This window comes from Taudactylus pleione, unplaced genomic scaffold (assembly GCF_031769625.1).
Source record: "Taudactylus pleione unplaced genomic scaffold, aTauple2 ptg000129l, whole genome shotgun sequence".
Lineage (NCBI taxonomy): Eukaryota > Metazoa > Chordata > Amphibia > Anura > Myobatrachidae > Taudactylus > Taudactylus pleione.
Window position 1 is genome coordinate 911,956 of NW_028284531.1, and position 18,844 is coordinate 930,799.

Genomic DNA, 18,844 nt, shown 5'->3' on the forward strand with positions numbered 1-18,844 from the left:
CCCAGTGTTACAGCACTGACATTGCCGCCGGACGAGGGAGGCCAGCAGGGACAGACAGGTGCGGATGGCCACTCATGTATTTGTAACAGAGGGCACCCGGCACCTGTAGCCAATTAGCTATGCAAAGAGGCTGTTTAGCCTCTTCTGAGCGTCTGCGCATGTGCAGAAGCAAGGCTGTAGCAAGAACGCTCCAGCCCTGCTTATGCACACGAACACAGCCACGCTCCAAAGAGGCTAAACACTGCCCGAACGGAGCTCTGCTGCTGGCCCAGAGGGTAAGTTGTAGGAGCAGCCGGGCCCTCCCTCTTTGTCTGAGTGTGCGGGCCCCGGAATCCAGGCCCGGCTGTCCCCCCCTGATGGCGGCCCTGACGGTACGATTACGATGTCGTAATCGTACTGTCTTTCCTGATCGCCCAGTGTGTACCCACCTTAACACCGTCACTGCCTTCACCATGCAGAGAATTAGGGGACCTATTTAACAAGGTATTCTCTGATAACTATCACCATCTCAGCATGGCGTTACTGGTGGGCAGTGAACAAAAATTGTTTTAGTACTAAAATAAAAAAATAAAAATTCTGATAAATGCAATAATATATGTTTTACTATATTCAGATTGTTGTTCTTTCTATCTTTTAGCATCTTGTTGGAATGCGAAACGCGGGTCACATGTGCGCAGGGGACCGAATTAGTAAGAGTCCTCTTAACGCTTCATGCTAATGAAGAATTTCTATCGCTGTTGCTATAGGTCAGGTGGCCTTTTATTCTAATTTAGCTTCTGACCATTCAATACTAATAGTCAGTACTGCATATACCCAGTGTCAGTCTGAGAATTATATTGGGGGCTGGCCTTGGGCAGAGAATGCTGTTCACACCCAAGAATGTTGTGCGCCACCCTGTGCTGAATTGAAGTTAGGAGAATAAGAGAAAATTACTATATTTAACTGTAAAAATAAAAGTTACTCTAATTTTTTGCTGGAATATTTATGAAACATATAGTATCTGTGCTTTCACTGATTTGCATTAGATAAAAGTCTACATTTAGAGCACTGATTGTCCTCCATATAACATAGGCACATACTCCTTACTAGGCACCTCTGCTATTATAGCAAGTAATTTCCAAAGTCTAAGCATTGTGAAGCATTGCAGCGAGGTGGGGAAATGCTTCCATGATTTGCAAGATGCACCATAACACAAAACCGAGAAATATGTTACCCCCCTCCAGATATTATGGTCACTTCTTCTTAGGTCTTTTTAATGGTTAAAACTTCTTTAAAGGAGATCACTACAGTATCAAGAAGGACTATGCGCTTATACTATAAGGCGATGGGATGTTTCCCAAAGAAGAGTTATATGAATGAAGACCTTCATCTAAATGCATGATATTTATTAATATTTTATTCAATTTCATAGCTCTGTCCATGGGTGGATCCTGTCCACTAACTTCTTAGGCAACAAATGTGTACATTTTAAAATAGAATGTAATGAATTAGACCCAGATAAATGGATGACTATAATATTCTTTAAAACATATACAGAACATATATATGAAGATAATAATATTATCTGTCTTTTTGACTAGGAAGTGACACAACAGGATGGAACAAATGTAATAGGAGACGTTCTTCCTATGGGATTAAAACTACTAATCGTGTAAGCAGGAACCCTATTAGAAAAGCACATAAAATCAGCTATATACATGGATTAAATAATCCATTTGAATAGTGGATTTTAATGTTGTATGGATTAAGCACTGGGATACATAATACACATATAATAACTGGAATGCTGAATGCACTGTCTTAAAATAATTAGGAAGTGTGTGTGCATGTGTGTGTGTGGGGGGGTAAGAGTGTAAGGTGACATCATAGGCACTTTACAGACTTTTCACTTGGGCCTCCACTTGTTCTAGATCAAACCCTGGTGCTAGGTGATGTATAATGGGAAGGTGCTATGAGTATTATGTATTGTATACTGGGGATGATGTGTAATCTTTCCTGGGGTATGCTTTGTAATCAAAGTGGTCTCCTATGCTCCATTGAGTCCCCTATATCCCAATGTCAACTGTCAGAGATTGAGAGCTGGGCCTTAAGAAGGGCAGTGTGGCTGGTGCCATCGCGTAGGGCGGGATTCCCCTCTGGGTGGTACCAGCCGTACTCACCCAATGCTGCAACCAGTGACATGAAGTGAGGTTAATAGCTGGGGAGGGACTCATGGAGATGGGTCTCACCCCTACTCACTGTAACTCTCCCCTCACTATGCTAAGCTTCAGTGTCCATTGATTCTCCTACCTGCACCACTGTGTCTTCCTTGCTGTTGCTGAGTGAGCTCTACTCTCTAAACACTGCAGTGCACAACCTGGTCACATGACACATCCAAGGTGTCTATCAGTGATCAATGCCCGTGCCCCATAGTAAGAGGCATGCCTCAATTAGCTCTCTGTGCAGCTTACTACCCGTGGTGTGGCCCCACCCCCGGCTCTGCAAGCAGTGTCTGAGTATACAGAAGCAAAGCTGAGCTGTTGCTACCTCATCTCTTGTCTCCCTGCAGTCCCAGGGAGCTCCACAAAGCTGGTGAGTGTTAACTATAAAAATGATTATAATAAACAAAGAAGATGTTTATAAGTTATAAATATCTTATTTGTATTATTCTAATTATTTTTATATCAAATATTAAAAGTATGACAGAGGAGGCTCTGCCTACCCCGCATAGCCTGCCTACCCAGACTGCACATCCCTGGCTGCAACCAGCTCACTGCTCTGGCTTACAGCTCCCGCACTGTGTGGGGACAGACATTATGGACCTCATTCAGAGTCGGTCGTTGCGGCTGCACGGTCGTACGCCACCGATGTTCGCTATACTGCGCATGCGTAAAGTTCGCAATGCGCGTGCGCAAACTAGCCGCTACGATCAGAAATTTCTCTGTCCTTGAACACAGCCAGGTCGGTAGTTTGAGTGACAGAATGATGCGTTTGTGGGTGGTAACAGCAGAAGGTGCTTGAAAACGGGGGAGTGGAGATCCGAACGCAGGCGTGCCTAATTATGTGAACGGCATTTTATGGGAGTGCATACGGATTATGGGAGTGCATAATTAACAAAGTAGCGTCATGGCACATGTGACATGGGAGGTTTTTACACTGACATGATCGTAGAGCTTAAGAGAGGGTATGGTCAACCTTAAGCTCTACGACTAGTTTTGATGGTTCCCGATGGTCTCGATTAATCTTTATATGCCCGGAGATGACGTGCAATGCGTACGAGAAGGGGGCGTATTTTTTTTAATTCCGACCGCTTCCTCCCCTTAGTCGGCCAGCTACCGATCCGAACTTAGGGACGCAACTTGCGAGGGAATCATTTGAATATCCGGCCCCTTTTCCCGTACGACCGTACGGCCACTTCGATCGACTCTGAATGAGGTCCTATGTCTTCTACCACAGAGGTGTAAGATCTGTTCTGCAGTTCGGAGCATTGTAGGATGCTCCGAGCAGCAGGCTAGTGTTCCTTAGAAGGAACTAACCCTTGGGGGGCTAGGTAATGATGGCTTGAGCACCGCTCAGGTGGAGGGTGTAGCACAGGGCGCAGCGGCAGCCTGTTATGGTGCACTGCTGATTGAAAGGGAGATGTTTCACGCGTTTAAGAGAGATAAAGTGTAGAAGTTGAACATAGCAACCAATCAGTGTCTAACTGTCATTTCATAAGCTGTGCTGGATAAATGATAGCTAGAAGCTGATTGGTTGCTATTGTTCATCTTCTCCGCTTTATCCCTCTCAAAGGTTGATACATCTAATCCTGAGGCTGGAAATAGCTGCTTAGAGATAAGTGTGAGTCTGTAAGAGTTCTGAAAGGAAGATTCCAGGACTCAGCCGTACTAAGAGATGTACTTGAGTGCCAGTGAGAGAATGCCTGAGTTCCCACTGGTTAGTTCACACCATCATGGGTGTGGCTGTGCCCCCTTGGCAGCCTGACCCCTGGGCAGATTTGAGCCATAGTACTTTGTACACGATCACCGTCTCTCAGTGCTCCTGGCACTAAGCTTACATTATAGACAGACAGAGTGACAATCCCAGCCAATGAGAGTATCAGAAATCTGGGCAAACGGTGTCATTTAATATAACTGTGATTTATGCAACCAAGAACAGTGCAAAAAAGAAAAGATTAAGTAAAATGCTTCTATATTTCCTCATGGAGATTGTCTGACTGACACCCATTCATTGTTTCACCTACTGTAACTCAACTGCTCTATGGGGGGTGATTTATTAAAGCTTGGAGAGAGATAAAGTACCAACCAATCAGCTCCTAATCATTTTATACGCTGTGTTGAAAATGACATAAGCTGATTAGTTGGTACTTTATCTCTCTCCAAGCTTTGATAAAAGCAATGTTTTTTATCAGCTCCACACCTTTCTTATTACTAATCCTGCATATACACGGGCACCTGTACAAGGGTAATGAGCGAGAGCTGGTTAATGACTATGAGGATCTCTAATGACAGATGCCTGAGAGTATGCACATACACCACCCACCACATTGGCAGGGGTATCACCTATTACATGGCATGTTATGTTTATTTGATACATCCAGTACATTTGTTTACATGGGGCAGATATATCAAACCTTCAAGAGAGATAGAGTGGAGAAGTTGCCCATAGTAACCAATCAGCTTCTTACTGTCATCTATCTAGCATAGTCTATAAAATAACTGTTAGAAGGTAATTGGTTGCTAAGGGCAACTTCTCAACTTTATCAATCGGTTGCTATGTTCAACTTCTCCACTTTATCTCTCTTGAAGCTTTGATACATCTCCTGCTATATGTTTCTGCTCTTATGAAAAACTAACTGCTCTGCTCCAGATTACATACAGTATAAAGTGTTAAATAGGCTGTTGATAAAGAGGACAGCCACAGTAATACTAGCTGTAGCAAGCAGGTGGCAGTGTAATACCCTTTCACTAAGGTCTTCTGTACTAGGCATTGTTATGTAATGTCTGTGTAATAATATAGATTAGATTAGATTAGATTAGATTAGATAGATAGATAGATAGATAGATAGATAGATAGATAGATAGATAGATATTGTATTAGTTGTTTATGGCACACCAATGTTATATAATTAGAAAACTTTACAAGGACACTCACTAGCAAGCATACAAGTTGTTGTTTGTTGTTTCTTGTATTCTAAGCACAATATATGATATTTAAAAATTATTTCAATATTATTGCTCTATCACTTTTTATCTATATACAGTAGTCTTATTTTTGTGTGAATCCTGTTATTACTGTTAAGCTACATATGAATAGCACCAAAATATTATATACAACATAGAATCTTTTTAATAATTCTTATCAATCCCTGCCATAGTGGAGTTTACAATCCAAGTTATCTACCAAAGCAAACTTTATACTTTTTATTGTTGTATTAAAAAGTCAACATGTGATCTCTCTATTGGCCAAGATTCTATCCTCATCTGGACCAGGGGATGTTGTGGTGTGAGACCTGTCATTTCTGTGGATAATTGTATAGGGTAGGATACAGGATAATAACCTCAATTTCCCCTAATGTTCTTTCCTTAATGGCATTGTTACTTGTGTGGAAGGCTGTGCTGGGATCACGTGTTTGATCCCAGCATCAGCCGAGGTGCAGGGGCAGGCAGGAGGGATGTGTCCTCTGCGGGACACATCCGTTGCCGGCGCTGGGACAGTAATGTCCCTAGCGTCGGTGCAGATACCACGGGTACCTGGTGAAGGGACCGCCTGGTCCCTTTCACCAGTGCCGGCGGTACTGTGGCGCCGGGAGAAGCTTGGCTCCGGGCGCAAGCTCAGCGGAGCTTGGCGCCCGGCAGCCAAGAAGCGGCGGGTAGCCGGCGCTGGGACAGAGTACCTGCTCCCAGCGCCGGTTGGGCGCGGTGTACTGTGCGGCGGGCATTTGGCTCTGGCCGCGAGCCAAACCTGGCTCGCGGGCCAGCAGCCAATCAGAGGCGGACGCGACGAGCCAATTGTGGCTCGCCGCATCATAGCCCTGCCCACTCGCGCCGTCTTGTATTAGATGGCGCCGAGCGGGAAAAGTTAGTTCGGCGGCGGAGAGGGAGGAGAGAAGACCTCCCGAAGAGCGGAAGATCGGCGCGGCAACAGGGGCAGCGGCCGTGGAAGAGGCCAGAAGACGCCGCTGTCAAGAAAGAAGAAGAAGACAGGCGGCGCCGGCTGGAAGAAAGGAAGAAGAGGCGGCGCCGCTGGCCAGGACGGGCCAGCGGCCGAAGAATGCGGCTGAGGACCGGAGAGGACTGCAGGGGAGGAAAGTAAAAGAGCGTCACGAAGTTCCCCCGCGCAGCCTCTTCCAACGTAGCAGGTAGGCCCTCCGTGAGGCCCACCATATACCCCCCTCCCTAGACCGCCAGGATTGTCAGGCGCTAGGCCCGTGGAGTATTGTCGGGCACTAGGCCCGTGGGCAATTAGTCGGGCACAAGGCCCGGGGGACAGTAGCGGGCATTAGGCCCCATAAAAGGATTGGCCCGTAATAAGGTGTGAGTGGCCTGGGTACTAGGCCCAGGCCACTAAATGATTGAGTAGGCGGGCACCAGGCCCGTGGCCATAAATCAGGCGTAGGCCTGTACCCATACAGGAGGGCACTAGGCCCTATATCTGAGCCCCAATAAAAGTGGTCTGGACATTAGGCCCAGGCCACTACCAGAGCCCACCGTTAGGCAGGCCACTAGGCCTGAGCTGCAAAATAGAGCGGGACTCTGGGCAGTAGGCCCAAGTCCCTTGAGTACCCCACAGTAGGCAGGCATAAGCCCTGAGCCGCTGGTAAGACCCTGGGCGTTAGGTCCAGGGCCCTGAGCCCATTAGGTAGCCCCCGCATAGATGATTAGAGGTGTGAGCAGTGGTGGAGAGCTGTACGGCTTCCACCCATGAGGTAGTGGTTTCCCCAGTCACCGAGAAGAGGAGCTGGCCAGCTCTAGGTAGGTAGCAGACATTTAAAGAGACAGTACTGTGTTTTGCTCTTGTATATTTGGTCTGTGATTGGTGTTCCGTGCAGGGCAAAAGTTTAGTTGTTGTTATGTCTGTCGCACTACATACACTGTAGGTTGAGGGTGATGCCGTTTAGTATGTGTAGTTGCTTGACTTAGGTTTAGGCCCTGCACGGCTGTGTTGTGTATCTCCTTACAGGGACCTGTAGGCGAGTGAGCGGATGAAGAGCAAGAGTGGACACGGTGAGAAATATCTGTGTGTACTGTCTCTCCCTGTTTGTTTGTCACTATCTATCTCTCCTTCCTTCTGGGCGGACGGTGAACCTTGCAACCCGGTGCAAGGACGGATCTTCACCTGGTGCGTGAGTACCGATAGGTGAAAATTCGGGATCTGAGGCCAAAAGTGCCAATGATGATCTTCACTTAAAACCTGAATTTATCCCCCGGTTCGGTAGGGCGCGTCGGTCGACGTGAGGAAGGACGGTACTCACCTCGTCTCCTTCCCCCTAGGTCATCGTGTCCGTGTTCTATTCGGAGGTTCCAGGACCGTCTGCTCAACACACGGCCTGACGGTGAGAGGGTGCGACGCAAGGTAAGTAACAGACGTACACCTGCACGGCAGCAGGCATTGCACCGCACCCGCCTCTCACACTTGACAGGTATTGCTTCCTATTATTATCAATGTAAGGTTGTACTTAAAGGCATCCTAGAAAGGTATTTTACTTGGTATGCAGTCGGGAAGCCGGCAGACCTAATTCCGACAGCCGGCTTCCCCACTGCTTAATCCCGGCAAGGGTTAAATGACAGGCGTCTAAATCTAGACGCCTGCCATCTTACCGATGCCGGGAGACCGGCGCCCGGCATCCCGATCGAAGGGACGCCGGGCGCCGAGCGCAGATAGCTGCGGGATGGAGAGTTAGGTTTAATAGGTTTAGGGTTCCCGGGGGGGCTTAGCGTTAGTCACCCCCCCTAGGAGGTTATGGCTAGGCTAGGGGGAGGGAGGGTTAGGGTTGGGCACCCCCGGGGGGGATCTAGGGATAGGCCCCCCCCCCGGGGGATTTAGGTTTAGGCGGTGGGGAAGGGGGGGTTAGGTTTAGGCACTGGGGAGGAAGGTTAGGGTTAGGCCCCCCCTAAGGGAGGGTTAGGGGGTAGAATAGGTTAGTGAATACTTACCTGGGGACGATCGGGATTTTCATCCTTGTCGGGCTGCCGCTGTCGGGATTTGAACCGCCAGGCATGGGTCCGGCGGTAAATCATACCGATTCCATTTTACTTATTATATGCCAAAACTTATCCAATCAGCTTCTATTATGCTAACTTCCTGTGCTTAGAGCTGCTTCAACACAATCTCCTGGCTGTTACTCCTGGATAATTGCAGGACTGCAGGCACCAGTGAGTGTTTTTCACAAATAGCAGGGATACCAGGAGAGCTTTAGGAACAATGGCTACTTGTGTAGGCCAGGGAAACACAGATTAATCGCAGAGATTAACCAGAGTAATATAATATTATAAATATTTACCTCTGTTGAAGTAGGGACGTATTGTCTTCCACAATGATGGATTACTGTTAAATATGATCCCGTTTTCATTCATGCCAATGCACTGTAATCCCAGTTTGCTGCCAAACCTTGACACATAATGAGGGTGCTTCATCACGTGGCATGTGGCAGAAGATCTATGGGTAGAAATATCAGATTCAAACTGTTATTGGTGTCCATTTGTACAATGATATATATTGTTTAATGTAATGACAATCTACCAATATACTGTATGCAATGTAAATACCGATGGCTCCTCCAGTTGCTTTGCATTTCAAGTAATAGATACATCATCTAATGAACAAAAAATGCTGCCACTTACAGATTAATGCCATGTGTCCATGTGACAGCCGCCTACATTTAAAACAAATGTAGTCTTTTATAGCCAAATGTAGCAATGGCATTAAGTAATAAAAAAGCTAAAATAGGTATGAACACACACACATACATACATATTCTGTACACTGTACATAATTATATTGGAATAATGTGCAGTCACTCCAAATTTCTTTACACAATCCATATATGTCAGATGTTATAGATATTTGTAATAATTATTTGGTTCAGGTGCAGCACCCTTTATACGTTGCCATGCCATTATACATATATGTTATAACAGGTATGAGGAGACCACAGGACCCCCCTCTATTCATCTGTCTGCTTCTCTGAAATTTTTCCTGATCAGTTCAAAGAGAATTAGGTAACAGCTCTTCAATAAAGAAATGAACATATTTCACTAAATATAATTCTGTTTATGACTTAGGGGCATACTCAATTAGGTGCGAAAAGCCGTTTTCGGCGAAAAAGTTTCGCTGGTGACGTAATTTCGCCAGGTGCAAACTTATCCCCATATTCAATTTTGGAGACTTTTCACCGGTGCGGAAATTCAATGCATTGGACTCGGCGGAAAAGATTCGCCTATGCAAGCAGGCGAAAAAAAGTGCAGAATTGGGGTTTAGGGGTGCAAACTTGCGGAAACCACACAGCACCTTGGGACAGCACCCCAGAGCTAAACTGTGTAAAAAAAATAAAAAAAATACTTGACACCCCAAAAAATTACTTTAAAAAAGGGGGCGAAAAAGACAAAAGTTGGGGGGCAAACATAAAAACTAGTGAAATAGATTCCAGGGGGGTCCCCAAGTATGCGCCAGGTGTTTTTAAGATTGCAGGTGCTTGCTGCAGGTGGATTCTTTACGTTTTTTAAAACTTCATAATTAGCAACTTTTACATATGCTAGCACCCATTTTCATGTACCCAAAGTTATTTTGTTGGAAAAATATTGCCTAGTGCCATTCTACACCACTTATGCAAAGACACTAATGGCAAGCTTTTGAAAAAACTAAAGTACCCAAACTAGCTTTATTAGGGGTACTAGAACACCCCTATAGTGATTCCCTATGTTAGTGCAGCTATCAGGGGGTACACCCTGTTTTCCCCAATATTGACAGGACTTTTTGCTTGCTCTGAATTCGCCGGCTGCCGTTTTCACCGATTTATAATTGAATATGGGGATAATCGGGGCCGCGCGGGATACTTTTCCGCATGGAAAACCAGTGATGACGGCAAAAAGTCCGGCATGCGAAAAGTTTTCGACTTTTCGCACCTAATTGAATATGCCCCTAAATCAGAAATTCTTGTAGACAATACATCACCGGATACTGTATGTAATTTTATATTAATCTGCCTATGGGGGGAGCTGTTACATTGCATTTGTATTGTGATATCAGATCTTTTTCATTTCAGATCTTTTTTTTGTTATGAAATAATTGTTGATTTGCTGTGTGGTTCAGATGTTATCCTTTTTTATAGGATTAAATTAACCCCTTATTATCTATGATCACAGATCCTGTACATTACTTGTGTTAAGTGATAGAGAGTGCACAGTTTGGGAAGGTAGAGTTACAATATTCATCTTAATTAAGGTGAGTGCCATCCCAAATTTGCTGAATGATAGTCTATGAATAGAGGTATTATAGTCTTTCATTGAGTAAAACTGGTAAAAACTAAAGGCGCATATCCACTACACGATACAAATGGACGATTGAACGATTACGACATCGTTGTCATTCAAACGTTCATTAATCGTTCAGTGAATATGCCAGCAATGACCAGGGATGCGTGCTCCCACTGGTCGTTGTCTGCATCGCCTGAACATACTGCCCAACCTGCCGATATCGACAGGTTGTGCATGTTCAGGGATGAGGGAGGGCGACATATCATTCAGTGTGGGCTCTCCACAGTATAATGAACGACTGTACGATAACTATGTCGTGGATATGTGCCTTTAGACCTTTTTCCATCCTGGTAAAATGTGCACAATTGTGCAGACAAATATAGAATGGAGGAAAAATTTTTCATGGTACAGTTTTCAAAATCAGTAGGATAAATCCTTATTGTATTTAGATGGCAGACAGACAAATGCAGGAAACAAAACCAAAATAATTAGGCATCAGAATTAAAATACAAATCATCTTTGTCAGAATAATATATATTTAAAAATTCTGCCAAGTCTAATAACAAATTAGCAAATGAATAGATGAACAGAGTCATGTTTCTTCTATTGTCTTTCTGTCAACATTAAAGATAATGAAGGGCAAGATCTCTCTGTAATAAGTTGTTATAATAATGTACTCCCTCACATCGGATACATGGTATAAACAGATTTATTAAATATTTAATCAATACATCTCATATAAATAATAAACATAATGCAAAAATCAAATTGAGTTTATGTAAACTTAAGTTCGTCACCAGGAGATGTCAGTTAAAGGTGTTTGCAGCATATACATATGATATAGAGCAGAGGTTCTGAAACTCGGTCCTCAGGAGCCCACACAGTTCACGGTTTCCAGGTCACCTAGCAGGTGCACAGGTGCAGTCATTACTCAGCAACACATTTCAAAAGTTCCACTGGTGGAGCTAATTATTTCACTTGTGATTCTGTGAGGAGACCTGCAAAACATGCACTGTTTGGGGTTCTGAGGACCGAGTTTGAGAACTTGTGATATAGAGGACATCATACAGAATTGGATGCAATTGCATCAAAGTACAAATCTTCAGAGGTAGCAAATGCGCCTCTCTCCCCACGCTACACTGTGAGCAGTGGCGTCCCTCCCCACGGTGACACCCGGTGCGGGGAGGGACGCCATGCGCGCGGCACCTGCCGAAATGGGGGCGTGGTCTTCGGAGGGGGGGTGTCGGGGGCGTGGCCTCGCATGTCTGGCCTTCGGGAGGGGCGTGGCCTCGCGGCGCGAACCCGGCCCGTGGTTAACAAAATGATACATTAGGTATCAATGGGGGGGTGCCGGCGGGGGGTGCAGGAGGTGCGGGCATGGGCAGTGCCGGCTCCCTCACTGACAGGAGCCGAGTGCTGCACTTAATGCTATAGTGCAGCACCCGGCTCCTGTCACTGAGGGAGATCCTGCACCTTGGTGTCACCCCTCGGCGGGTGACACCCAGGTGCGGGCCGCACCCCCCGCACCCGCCTTGTGACGACACTGACTGTGAGCGCAAAATATGCTCAAAAACATCATACAAAATTCATACATATAGCAATAAATGGCCGGAAATTGTATATAAGAAGTACCCATGTGCTTTAGAGTGTGTTCACTGCAAATAAACGAAGAAGCAAATATAACATTTGAACTTATTTTACTTATTTAAAGTCTAATAAACATATCAGTTGCCGCCCTCTTCCTAGAGTAAGAAACGTGTACATTTGGAAAAAACAAAAAGAAAGACTTCAGTTCACTTCAATCTTGTTATTATACCACAGCCGCAGCAGTTATACTACATTTTCATAACTGGATGTGTTTTAGATGCGTTCGGCAAGTCAGACGTGTCCATCACCATCAGCTTACAACTTGCTTCAGGGATTGACTACCCAGCCACAAGTCATCTCCCCCCAAACAGCCACATTTCTTCCTTGTAGGCAGACATATTGGGTGCATATTGCATAGACATGCCCTTACTGCACTTTAGTCACATTTACACTACTCCTCCAACCCTCATACCGGCCTCCTTGGAGTACGGGTCTGTAAGAGTAACTTGCAGCCAGGTTACAAGGGGAAAAAAAAGATGCGCATCACATAAAGATGAACACACCCTTCAGCTCCGATCCTGGACACAGTCCCATACTGCAGTATAGGGACCTTCATTCATCAAACTCCAAAAATATGACAAATTACAGACTTTGACTACAAGAACCTGCACCATCTTTGGAGCCCCGCTCCTTCCTATGGGAAGGAAGTTCTGCCCCCTCCGTCCTGTGTACTTTTCAGCTATATGCATACATGAACTCAGTTCATGCATGCGCAGGACCCAGGAGTGTAAGACTGTAATAGGGCTTATGGGGAAAGCTGCTTTTTACAATTGCTCCGATAATTTCGTATCTGGCACTGCAACTCGCGACGGGTTGGATACCAAAATAATAGGTCTTTAGGGGTATATTAATGAAAATGCCCCTTAAAGGATCATATGCAGGAGTATAATGTGTCTTACATTAGAGCATACCATCTGCAAATTCTTTCAGCGAATATCAGCTTGCCTTAACTCCATGACTGAGATCTACCTGGTAGGTAAGTAAACAGAGTCCAGTGTATAAGGTGTGTCGTAATCGATACAGCAGGATATGTTTAGTTTTTTTGGTGCAACTGGAAATTGGACTACTATTTAGAATCTATGTATTGATTATTTTTTCTGCAGTTCCCGTTATGCTGGTCAACACTTCATGATTGCTGTGGTCTTTAAATATTTTAAACCTTTCAGAAATTCTATGTATCCTTCTGTTTAAAGGCAGGACTTACTAAAAGGAAAATGCAGCCAAAAGTCTGAAAAAACTAAAATTTTCGGAGATTTACCCACATTTCCCAATGTACCAAGCTCTGGAATGTTTTACTTTCTGGACCTTGGCCCTGGTGGGCAACACCCAATAAAAGCCAATGGGTTGCATTGTGCTCTAAGAGGGATTCCATCCCTAACATCATCCCCAGCGACACACACGTCATACACAGAAGAACTCCAGGTTCGTAAACCCGGAAGTCTAATCATCGTAAAGGACGGCTCTTTTCAGAAGAGCTGTCCTTTGCGATTTAAGTCACAGTTCTAGGTACATACCGGCATTATTAACGCTGATATGTATCCGATAAATAGAGGGATCCAAAATGCAATGCATAGTACATCCTGCCCTGAGGCTGGTATGCATTCTATTCATATGAATGTAACAAGTTTGATATGATATTGTATTTGTTGTAATGCATTTTATACCAAAAATAGGGATGCATGGGTGGTATAATTACCATTGCTACAGAGCAGATCTATTTTACACAGAGTTGCATAACCTGGAAATTTGTTTTTGCATTTAATCCTTTTATAATCAAAAGCCTATGAAAGGTTGGTTAATTTAAGATTTTGTTTTTTTAACAAATTAACCCCAATGTTCCTTTCTTGGCCATAAAATGATCAGCAAGTCTCAACTTAAAAATGGCCTGCAAGCCGCAACTATAATATTATCATGGAAAATCCCTCTGGCTGATGACTGCAGTCTTCAAACGTGCCACCAACTGCTGAGTGGCCTGTGGTTTGGCCTGATTGCCATAAGACCAGCTTAGTGCAGTTTGGCCACCAGTCTCTTATGTGTGTCCAGACTTAACAAAGATCCAGTCATTCTGTAATTGTAATAAATTACCATATCTACAGGAGTGTGGCAATATTTATTTTAGTAATGTTTGTAGTACTATGGGAAATATGCATTTACCTGCTGATGATGAGTGTTTCCTCACCATTGATCCAGACTCTTACAAAGTCCCCATATGTGGTATTGTAGTAATTTGATGCGCTTCCAATTCCCTTCCATAGAAATCTTCCATAGGATATCAGTGGACCAAGTCCCAGACAGTAGGAAGGACCTTAAATACAGAAAGAAGTTGAGATAAATAGATATGGGGATAGTTACAGTAACATAAGATTCATGTAGTATGTGGTCTGAGAGGTCATTAGTAAATATAATGTACTAATAAGAAATGAAGTATATTTTACGCATGTAAAATAGATAAGTAGCGACTAAACATTTAAAGATATATATATTTTTTAAATTGCTAATCAACTTGCTTTTATGTTGATAAACAGATAATAATGAATACAAGATTAGTACAAATAACACATATTTACTAATAAAAATTAAGAAGGTGAATCACCATACAAGTGAGAGAAATAAAAAAAACTCAGAAAATAAATCAAATTCTGGATTTGTATTCAGACATAAAATACAGATTTGTGCATCAATATTTCAATAAATAGTAATTTGTAATATAACAGAAAAGACAATGACAGTTATTTCTCTGAAATAGAATTGCATAAATCAGAAAATCATAGCAATGAAATGCTGTAGGAAATAAAGTAATTGTGTGGTTTAAAATTGCTTTTGATATCAATGTACTGTAGATAAGACTTAAATAATGTCACAAAATAATATTGCATTTTTTCAAGCTCTAAAATATTACCAACGTTTATAATGATCTACAAACCATAGTCTTTTATACAAAAATATATTTTTCTCTGTTTTGTGTGTTTAAACATAACATATTTAAAAAGAAAAACATGAAAAAACATATCCATTTGGAAATACTGTTTATAGCCGACTGGTACATAAAAATAAGATTTTCTGCAACATTGTTACATATTACATACTGTAAACAGATATTTTGTACTCTGTAAATTATGAGTGGAAACTCGATTACATGTAATTACTAAACACTATGAATTGAATAACACATTAATGTTTTTAGAAATCTATTATTTTATTTATATACACAAACAAGTAGATGCATTGGGTAAACGACTATGGGTTTTAGATTATTGTAAGAGTTACTCTAATATTAGCACCAGGAGCATATTGAATATTACTTTACCACATCAATTACGTCTTCTCTGTGTTATCACCAATCATATTTTTACACTACACAATTGCTTAATTTGCTGAATATTTCCATTATGTGATTATTTGATTTATTTCATCTATTTTAGACAATTAACAACTTTCTTTTTTTTCCAAATTATAAACTCAACATTTATTGATGTACAGTATTAAAACATACTCGTATTTTCTGTCCAAATTCAAGTCCAGTATTTTTTTATGACCTGTTTTTATTTATTTTCCACTGACGTCATCTTCTTTTAACATGCCATTAAATAATTTGTTATTTTGTTGATCTACGGATTTCTGTTTCCTACACTGAGTGTATACAGTACTTCACACTTAAGATAAGACCCAAATGTTACAGTCATTAATTTCTATAGATGTACTATATAAAGCAGCGCTGCGTACTATCCTAAGTTTAATATCCATAAGTACAGAACAACAGTGATTTTACTGAAACACGTATTTTAACAAAGTGTATTTCTATAAATACCCACTATTGTTAGTTTGCTTTCTTTGTCTGTGACAATTTTGATTTGTTTAAAGTGTCTTAATGTAATAACAAATGTTTATCTTACATTCATCTCACTGGGATCAAGAGATAGCACTAGTATACAAATACACAAAGGATATCGTGTTAGTGCTATTTAATAAACAAGTTAAGATAAATAAGATGGAACTGCAACCTGTTATTATACTTTTACCATTCAACTTTTTCTTTAAACACATTTTTTTTCCATTGATTTAGTAATTTACTCCTTCTTCTTACCAAAACTCGGCCTGCAACACTATTCATAAGTAATCAATTAGATATTGTGTTAAATTTCATAAGAAAGCAGACAGATGCTAGGTTTCTATGGTCACTACAGACAAGCAATTCTGTTTAGCAAATATAAGAGGCAACAGGGTTTTTCACCAAGGGGACTTTTTTCTAGTTGCTTATATTAACAAATCAAACATATTTTATATAAATATATACACACATGACCAATGTGGAATATATAAATATTATCTGAATAATATTAGGTTAACATGGTATTTTGGGATAATTTTAAGTATATTCCAGTTGTATTCTGGAAAAGATGAGTGTCAGGGTCTCTGTTCGAGCGATAAGATGTGAGTATCAAATTTGCTCTTTATTAATGTATATATGATGGTTTTACTAATATCAGAATCATACCAGGTTTAATATAATAACTCCAACTTAACTCTGTGCTTGAATTTTAATGGGATGCTAACTATCCACACAACATTATTACATAATTGCTCCTGGATAAGGATATTATCCAAATAATATCATAATTAGCATGTTCTGACCATATAAAAAACACACACATTGCAGAGAAGAATAGTTATAACCGTGCACAATCTATTAAATGATGAGTTAGGGCAGATTTGTTTTCACTTCACGGACTGGTGTCTGTATCTGTTTTGTGGTTTTGCGGCTAACCTGAAGACAGACGCCATTAAGAGATGTTGGCCAAGATCCAGTTTTGGTAACTGAGCTCTGACATTTTTACACATCTTCTTACACTGTAATTGTTGTCAATGTAGTATTACTAGGATACTTAAACATTCTTAATGCTGGTCAGTCATACATGTACTAATGTTTCCATGGCATGGTGGCAAAATGAGTGCAATGCCCAAATCTAATCTGATTGAAATTGATGAGAAATGCCGTCATAGTTGTGTGCACAAACATCAATTTGCCCGTCCCCTACAGTCATCCAAATCTGTCCACATTAGCTACACTGGCTATGACCAGACTGGTCAGTGACAGGGTCTGCTTCTGAGTTGGGAGCAAAGCAATAAAAACAAGTAACTGTGCACTTGGACAAACCATGTTGCAATGCAAGGGGTGCAAATACATTTTTTTTCATGCAGTGTAAATAAATACTGGCTGCTTTTGCATGTAGTCCACAAATGCTGGGCAGCTTTAATTTTGCACTGCAATTTTAGAATTGGTTTGGAAGCTCCCCTCCCAAATCTAAATCTCTCTGCACATGTTACATCTGCCCCACCTGCAGTGCAGCATGGTTTTAGCAACGGGCACAGCTACTTACTCCATTTTGCTGCACTCCCATCCAGATCCAGCACAACCATGTGTACATTACTTGCGCTAAGCAGGATTGGCCCATATGAAATCAGTTTAAGCTCCCAACACACAATCAAACTGTTCAGCTTAAACACTAATGATCAGTCAGCAATGTTGCCATATACTACATACATGAAAAGACTACACAGCTGTAGCTATTTGAACTACACAGGGAACAACCAGATCGTATTGCAGAGCAGCACCTCCTGCTCCTCCCCCCTCTGCTTTGTGTAATGATGACCTCAGAAGAGCAGTTATTGCGCTCATGTTTGAACCAATTATCTAGATGAAATGTAATGCAATATGATTGGAATTGTATCTGGCAAGATCAATCCAACCAGTACGGTGAATGGTGAATTTGGTTGAAATGGCCAAACTGTTCAACCATGATCTTACCATGCGTTGATGACTTCAAAACATAATTATCTCTAAAGTGACATTTAGTTAATATATGCATTTAGAAATCAGTTCATCTTCTTACCTGGTATTGACGAGGTCTCCTCATAATTCCAAATGACTATAAGCAAAAATATGAAGATTAGCACAGAAGCTGCTGTAGCCGGGGCCACTACGGGCATAACCTCGGTGATGTTGTATTGCACCATGTTCAGGACGTTCAGAATCATTTCTCTCTGGGGCTGTTTCCTCTCCTAAGTATATGTGCAGAGAGTGTTACGTTCTAATCTTCCTGGACCTTTAAAAGTTCCAAGTGACAGTAGATATGGAACATGGCAGTAGATCTAAATGCTATTCTGTTGGCATTTACCCTTTTCATGTTTTGAGAATCTGCTAGATAGGAGGCAAATTTAGTCAAAACAGGAAGATAATGTTTATTCATCAACTTTGTACTGCGCATTTCACTTTGATTGTACAAGTGGCAGCTGTGAAGGGAGGATTGCCCTTGAAGGACCAGTTGAAGCAATGGGAATTGCTGTGACTTACTCTTTTTATTGGATGCACAGTATAATCTAGAGATATTCTGTACGAAATACAGAAGATAATGACACAAAATGCAAAATAGATTTAAGGGGGAACTATCATGTAATTTTTATATACATACTGTATGTAGAGCAAATTGTTATGTATTGTAGATCCCTTACTTACAATGATAAAAAATTTCAATGGGGTAAAAAAAAGTATTCTTTCTTGGGTGAGGATTGATAGGTCTCCAGTAAAAAGGGTGACAGTCAATAGGTCGACTGGGTTAAAATGTTGACCGGGTTAAATGTCGACATTTAAATGGTCGACACATTATTATATATATATATATATATATATATATATTAGCATTCCCCTAACTTCTAAAACTAACCTGAAAATCAGTAAAGAAACA

General features: G+C 41.9%; 1 protein-coding gene across 1 annotated transcript in view; it reads right to left on the reverse strand.

Moving 5' to 3' along the window:
* Positions 1-18,137, reverse strand: part of CYP19A1 (cytochrome P450 family 19 subfamily A member 1) — a 52,571-nt gene extending 34,434 nt beyond the window's left edge. Inside the window, exons 1-3 of the mRNA XM_088472968.1 lie at positions 17,993-18,137; positions 14,256-14,406; positions 8,483-8,637 (exon numbers count right to left, since the gene is read on the reverse strand). Coding sequence (XP_088329094.1) covers positions 8,483-8,637; positions 14,256-14,406; positions 17,993-18,137 — 451 coding nt within the window. The remainder of the gene's footprint in view (positions 1-8,482; positions 8,638-14,255; positions 14,407-17,992) is intronic.
* Between the last annotated feature and the right edge of the window lie 707 nt (positions 18,138-18,844).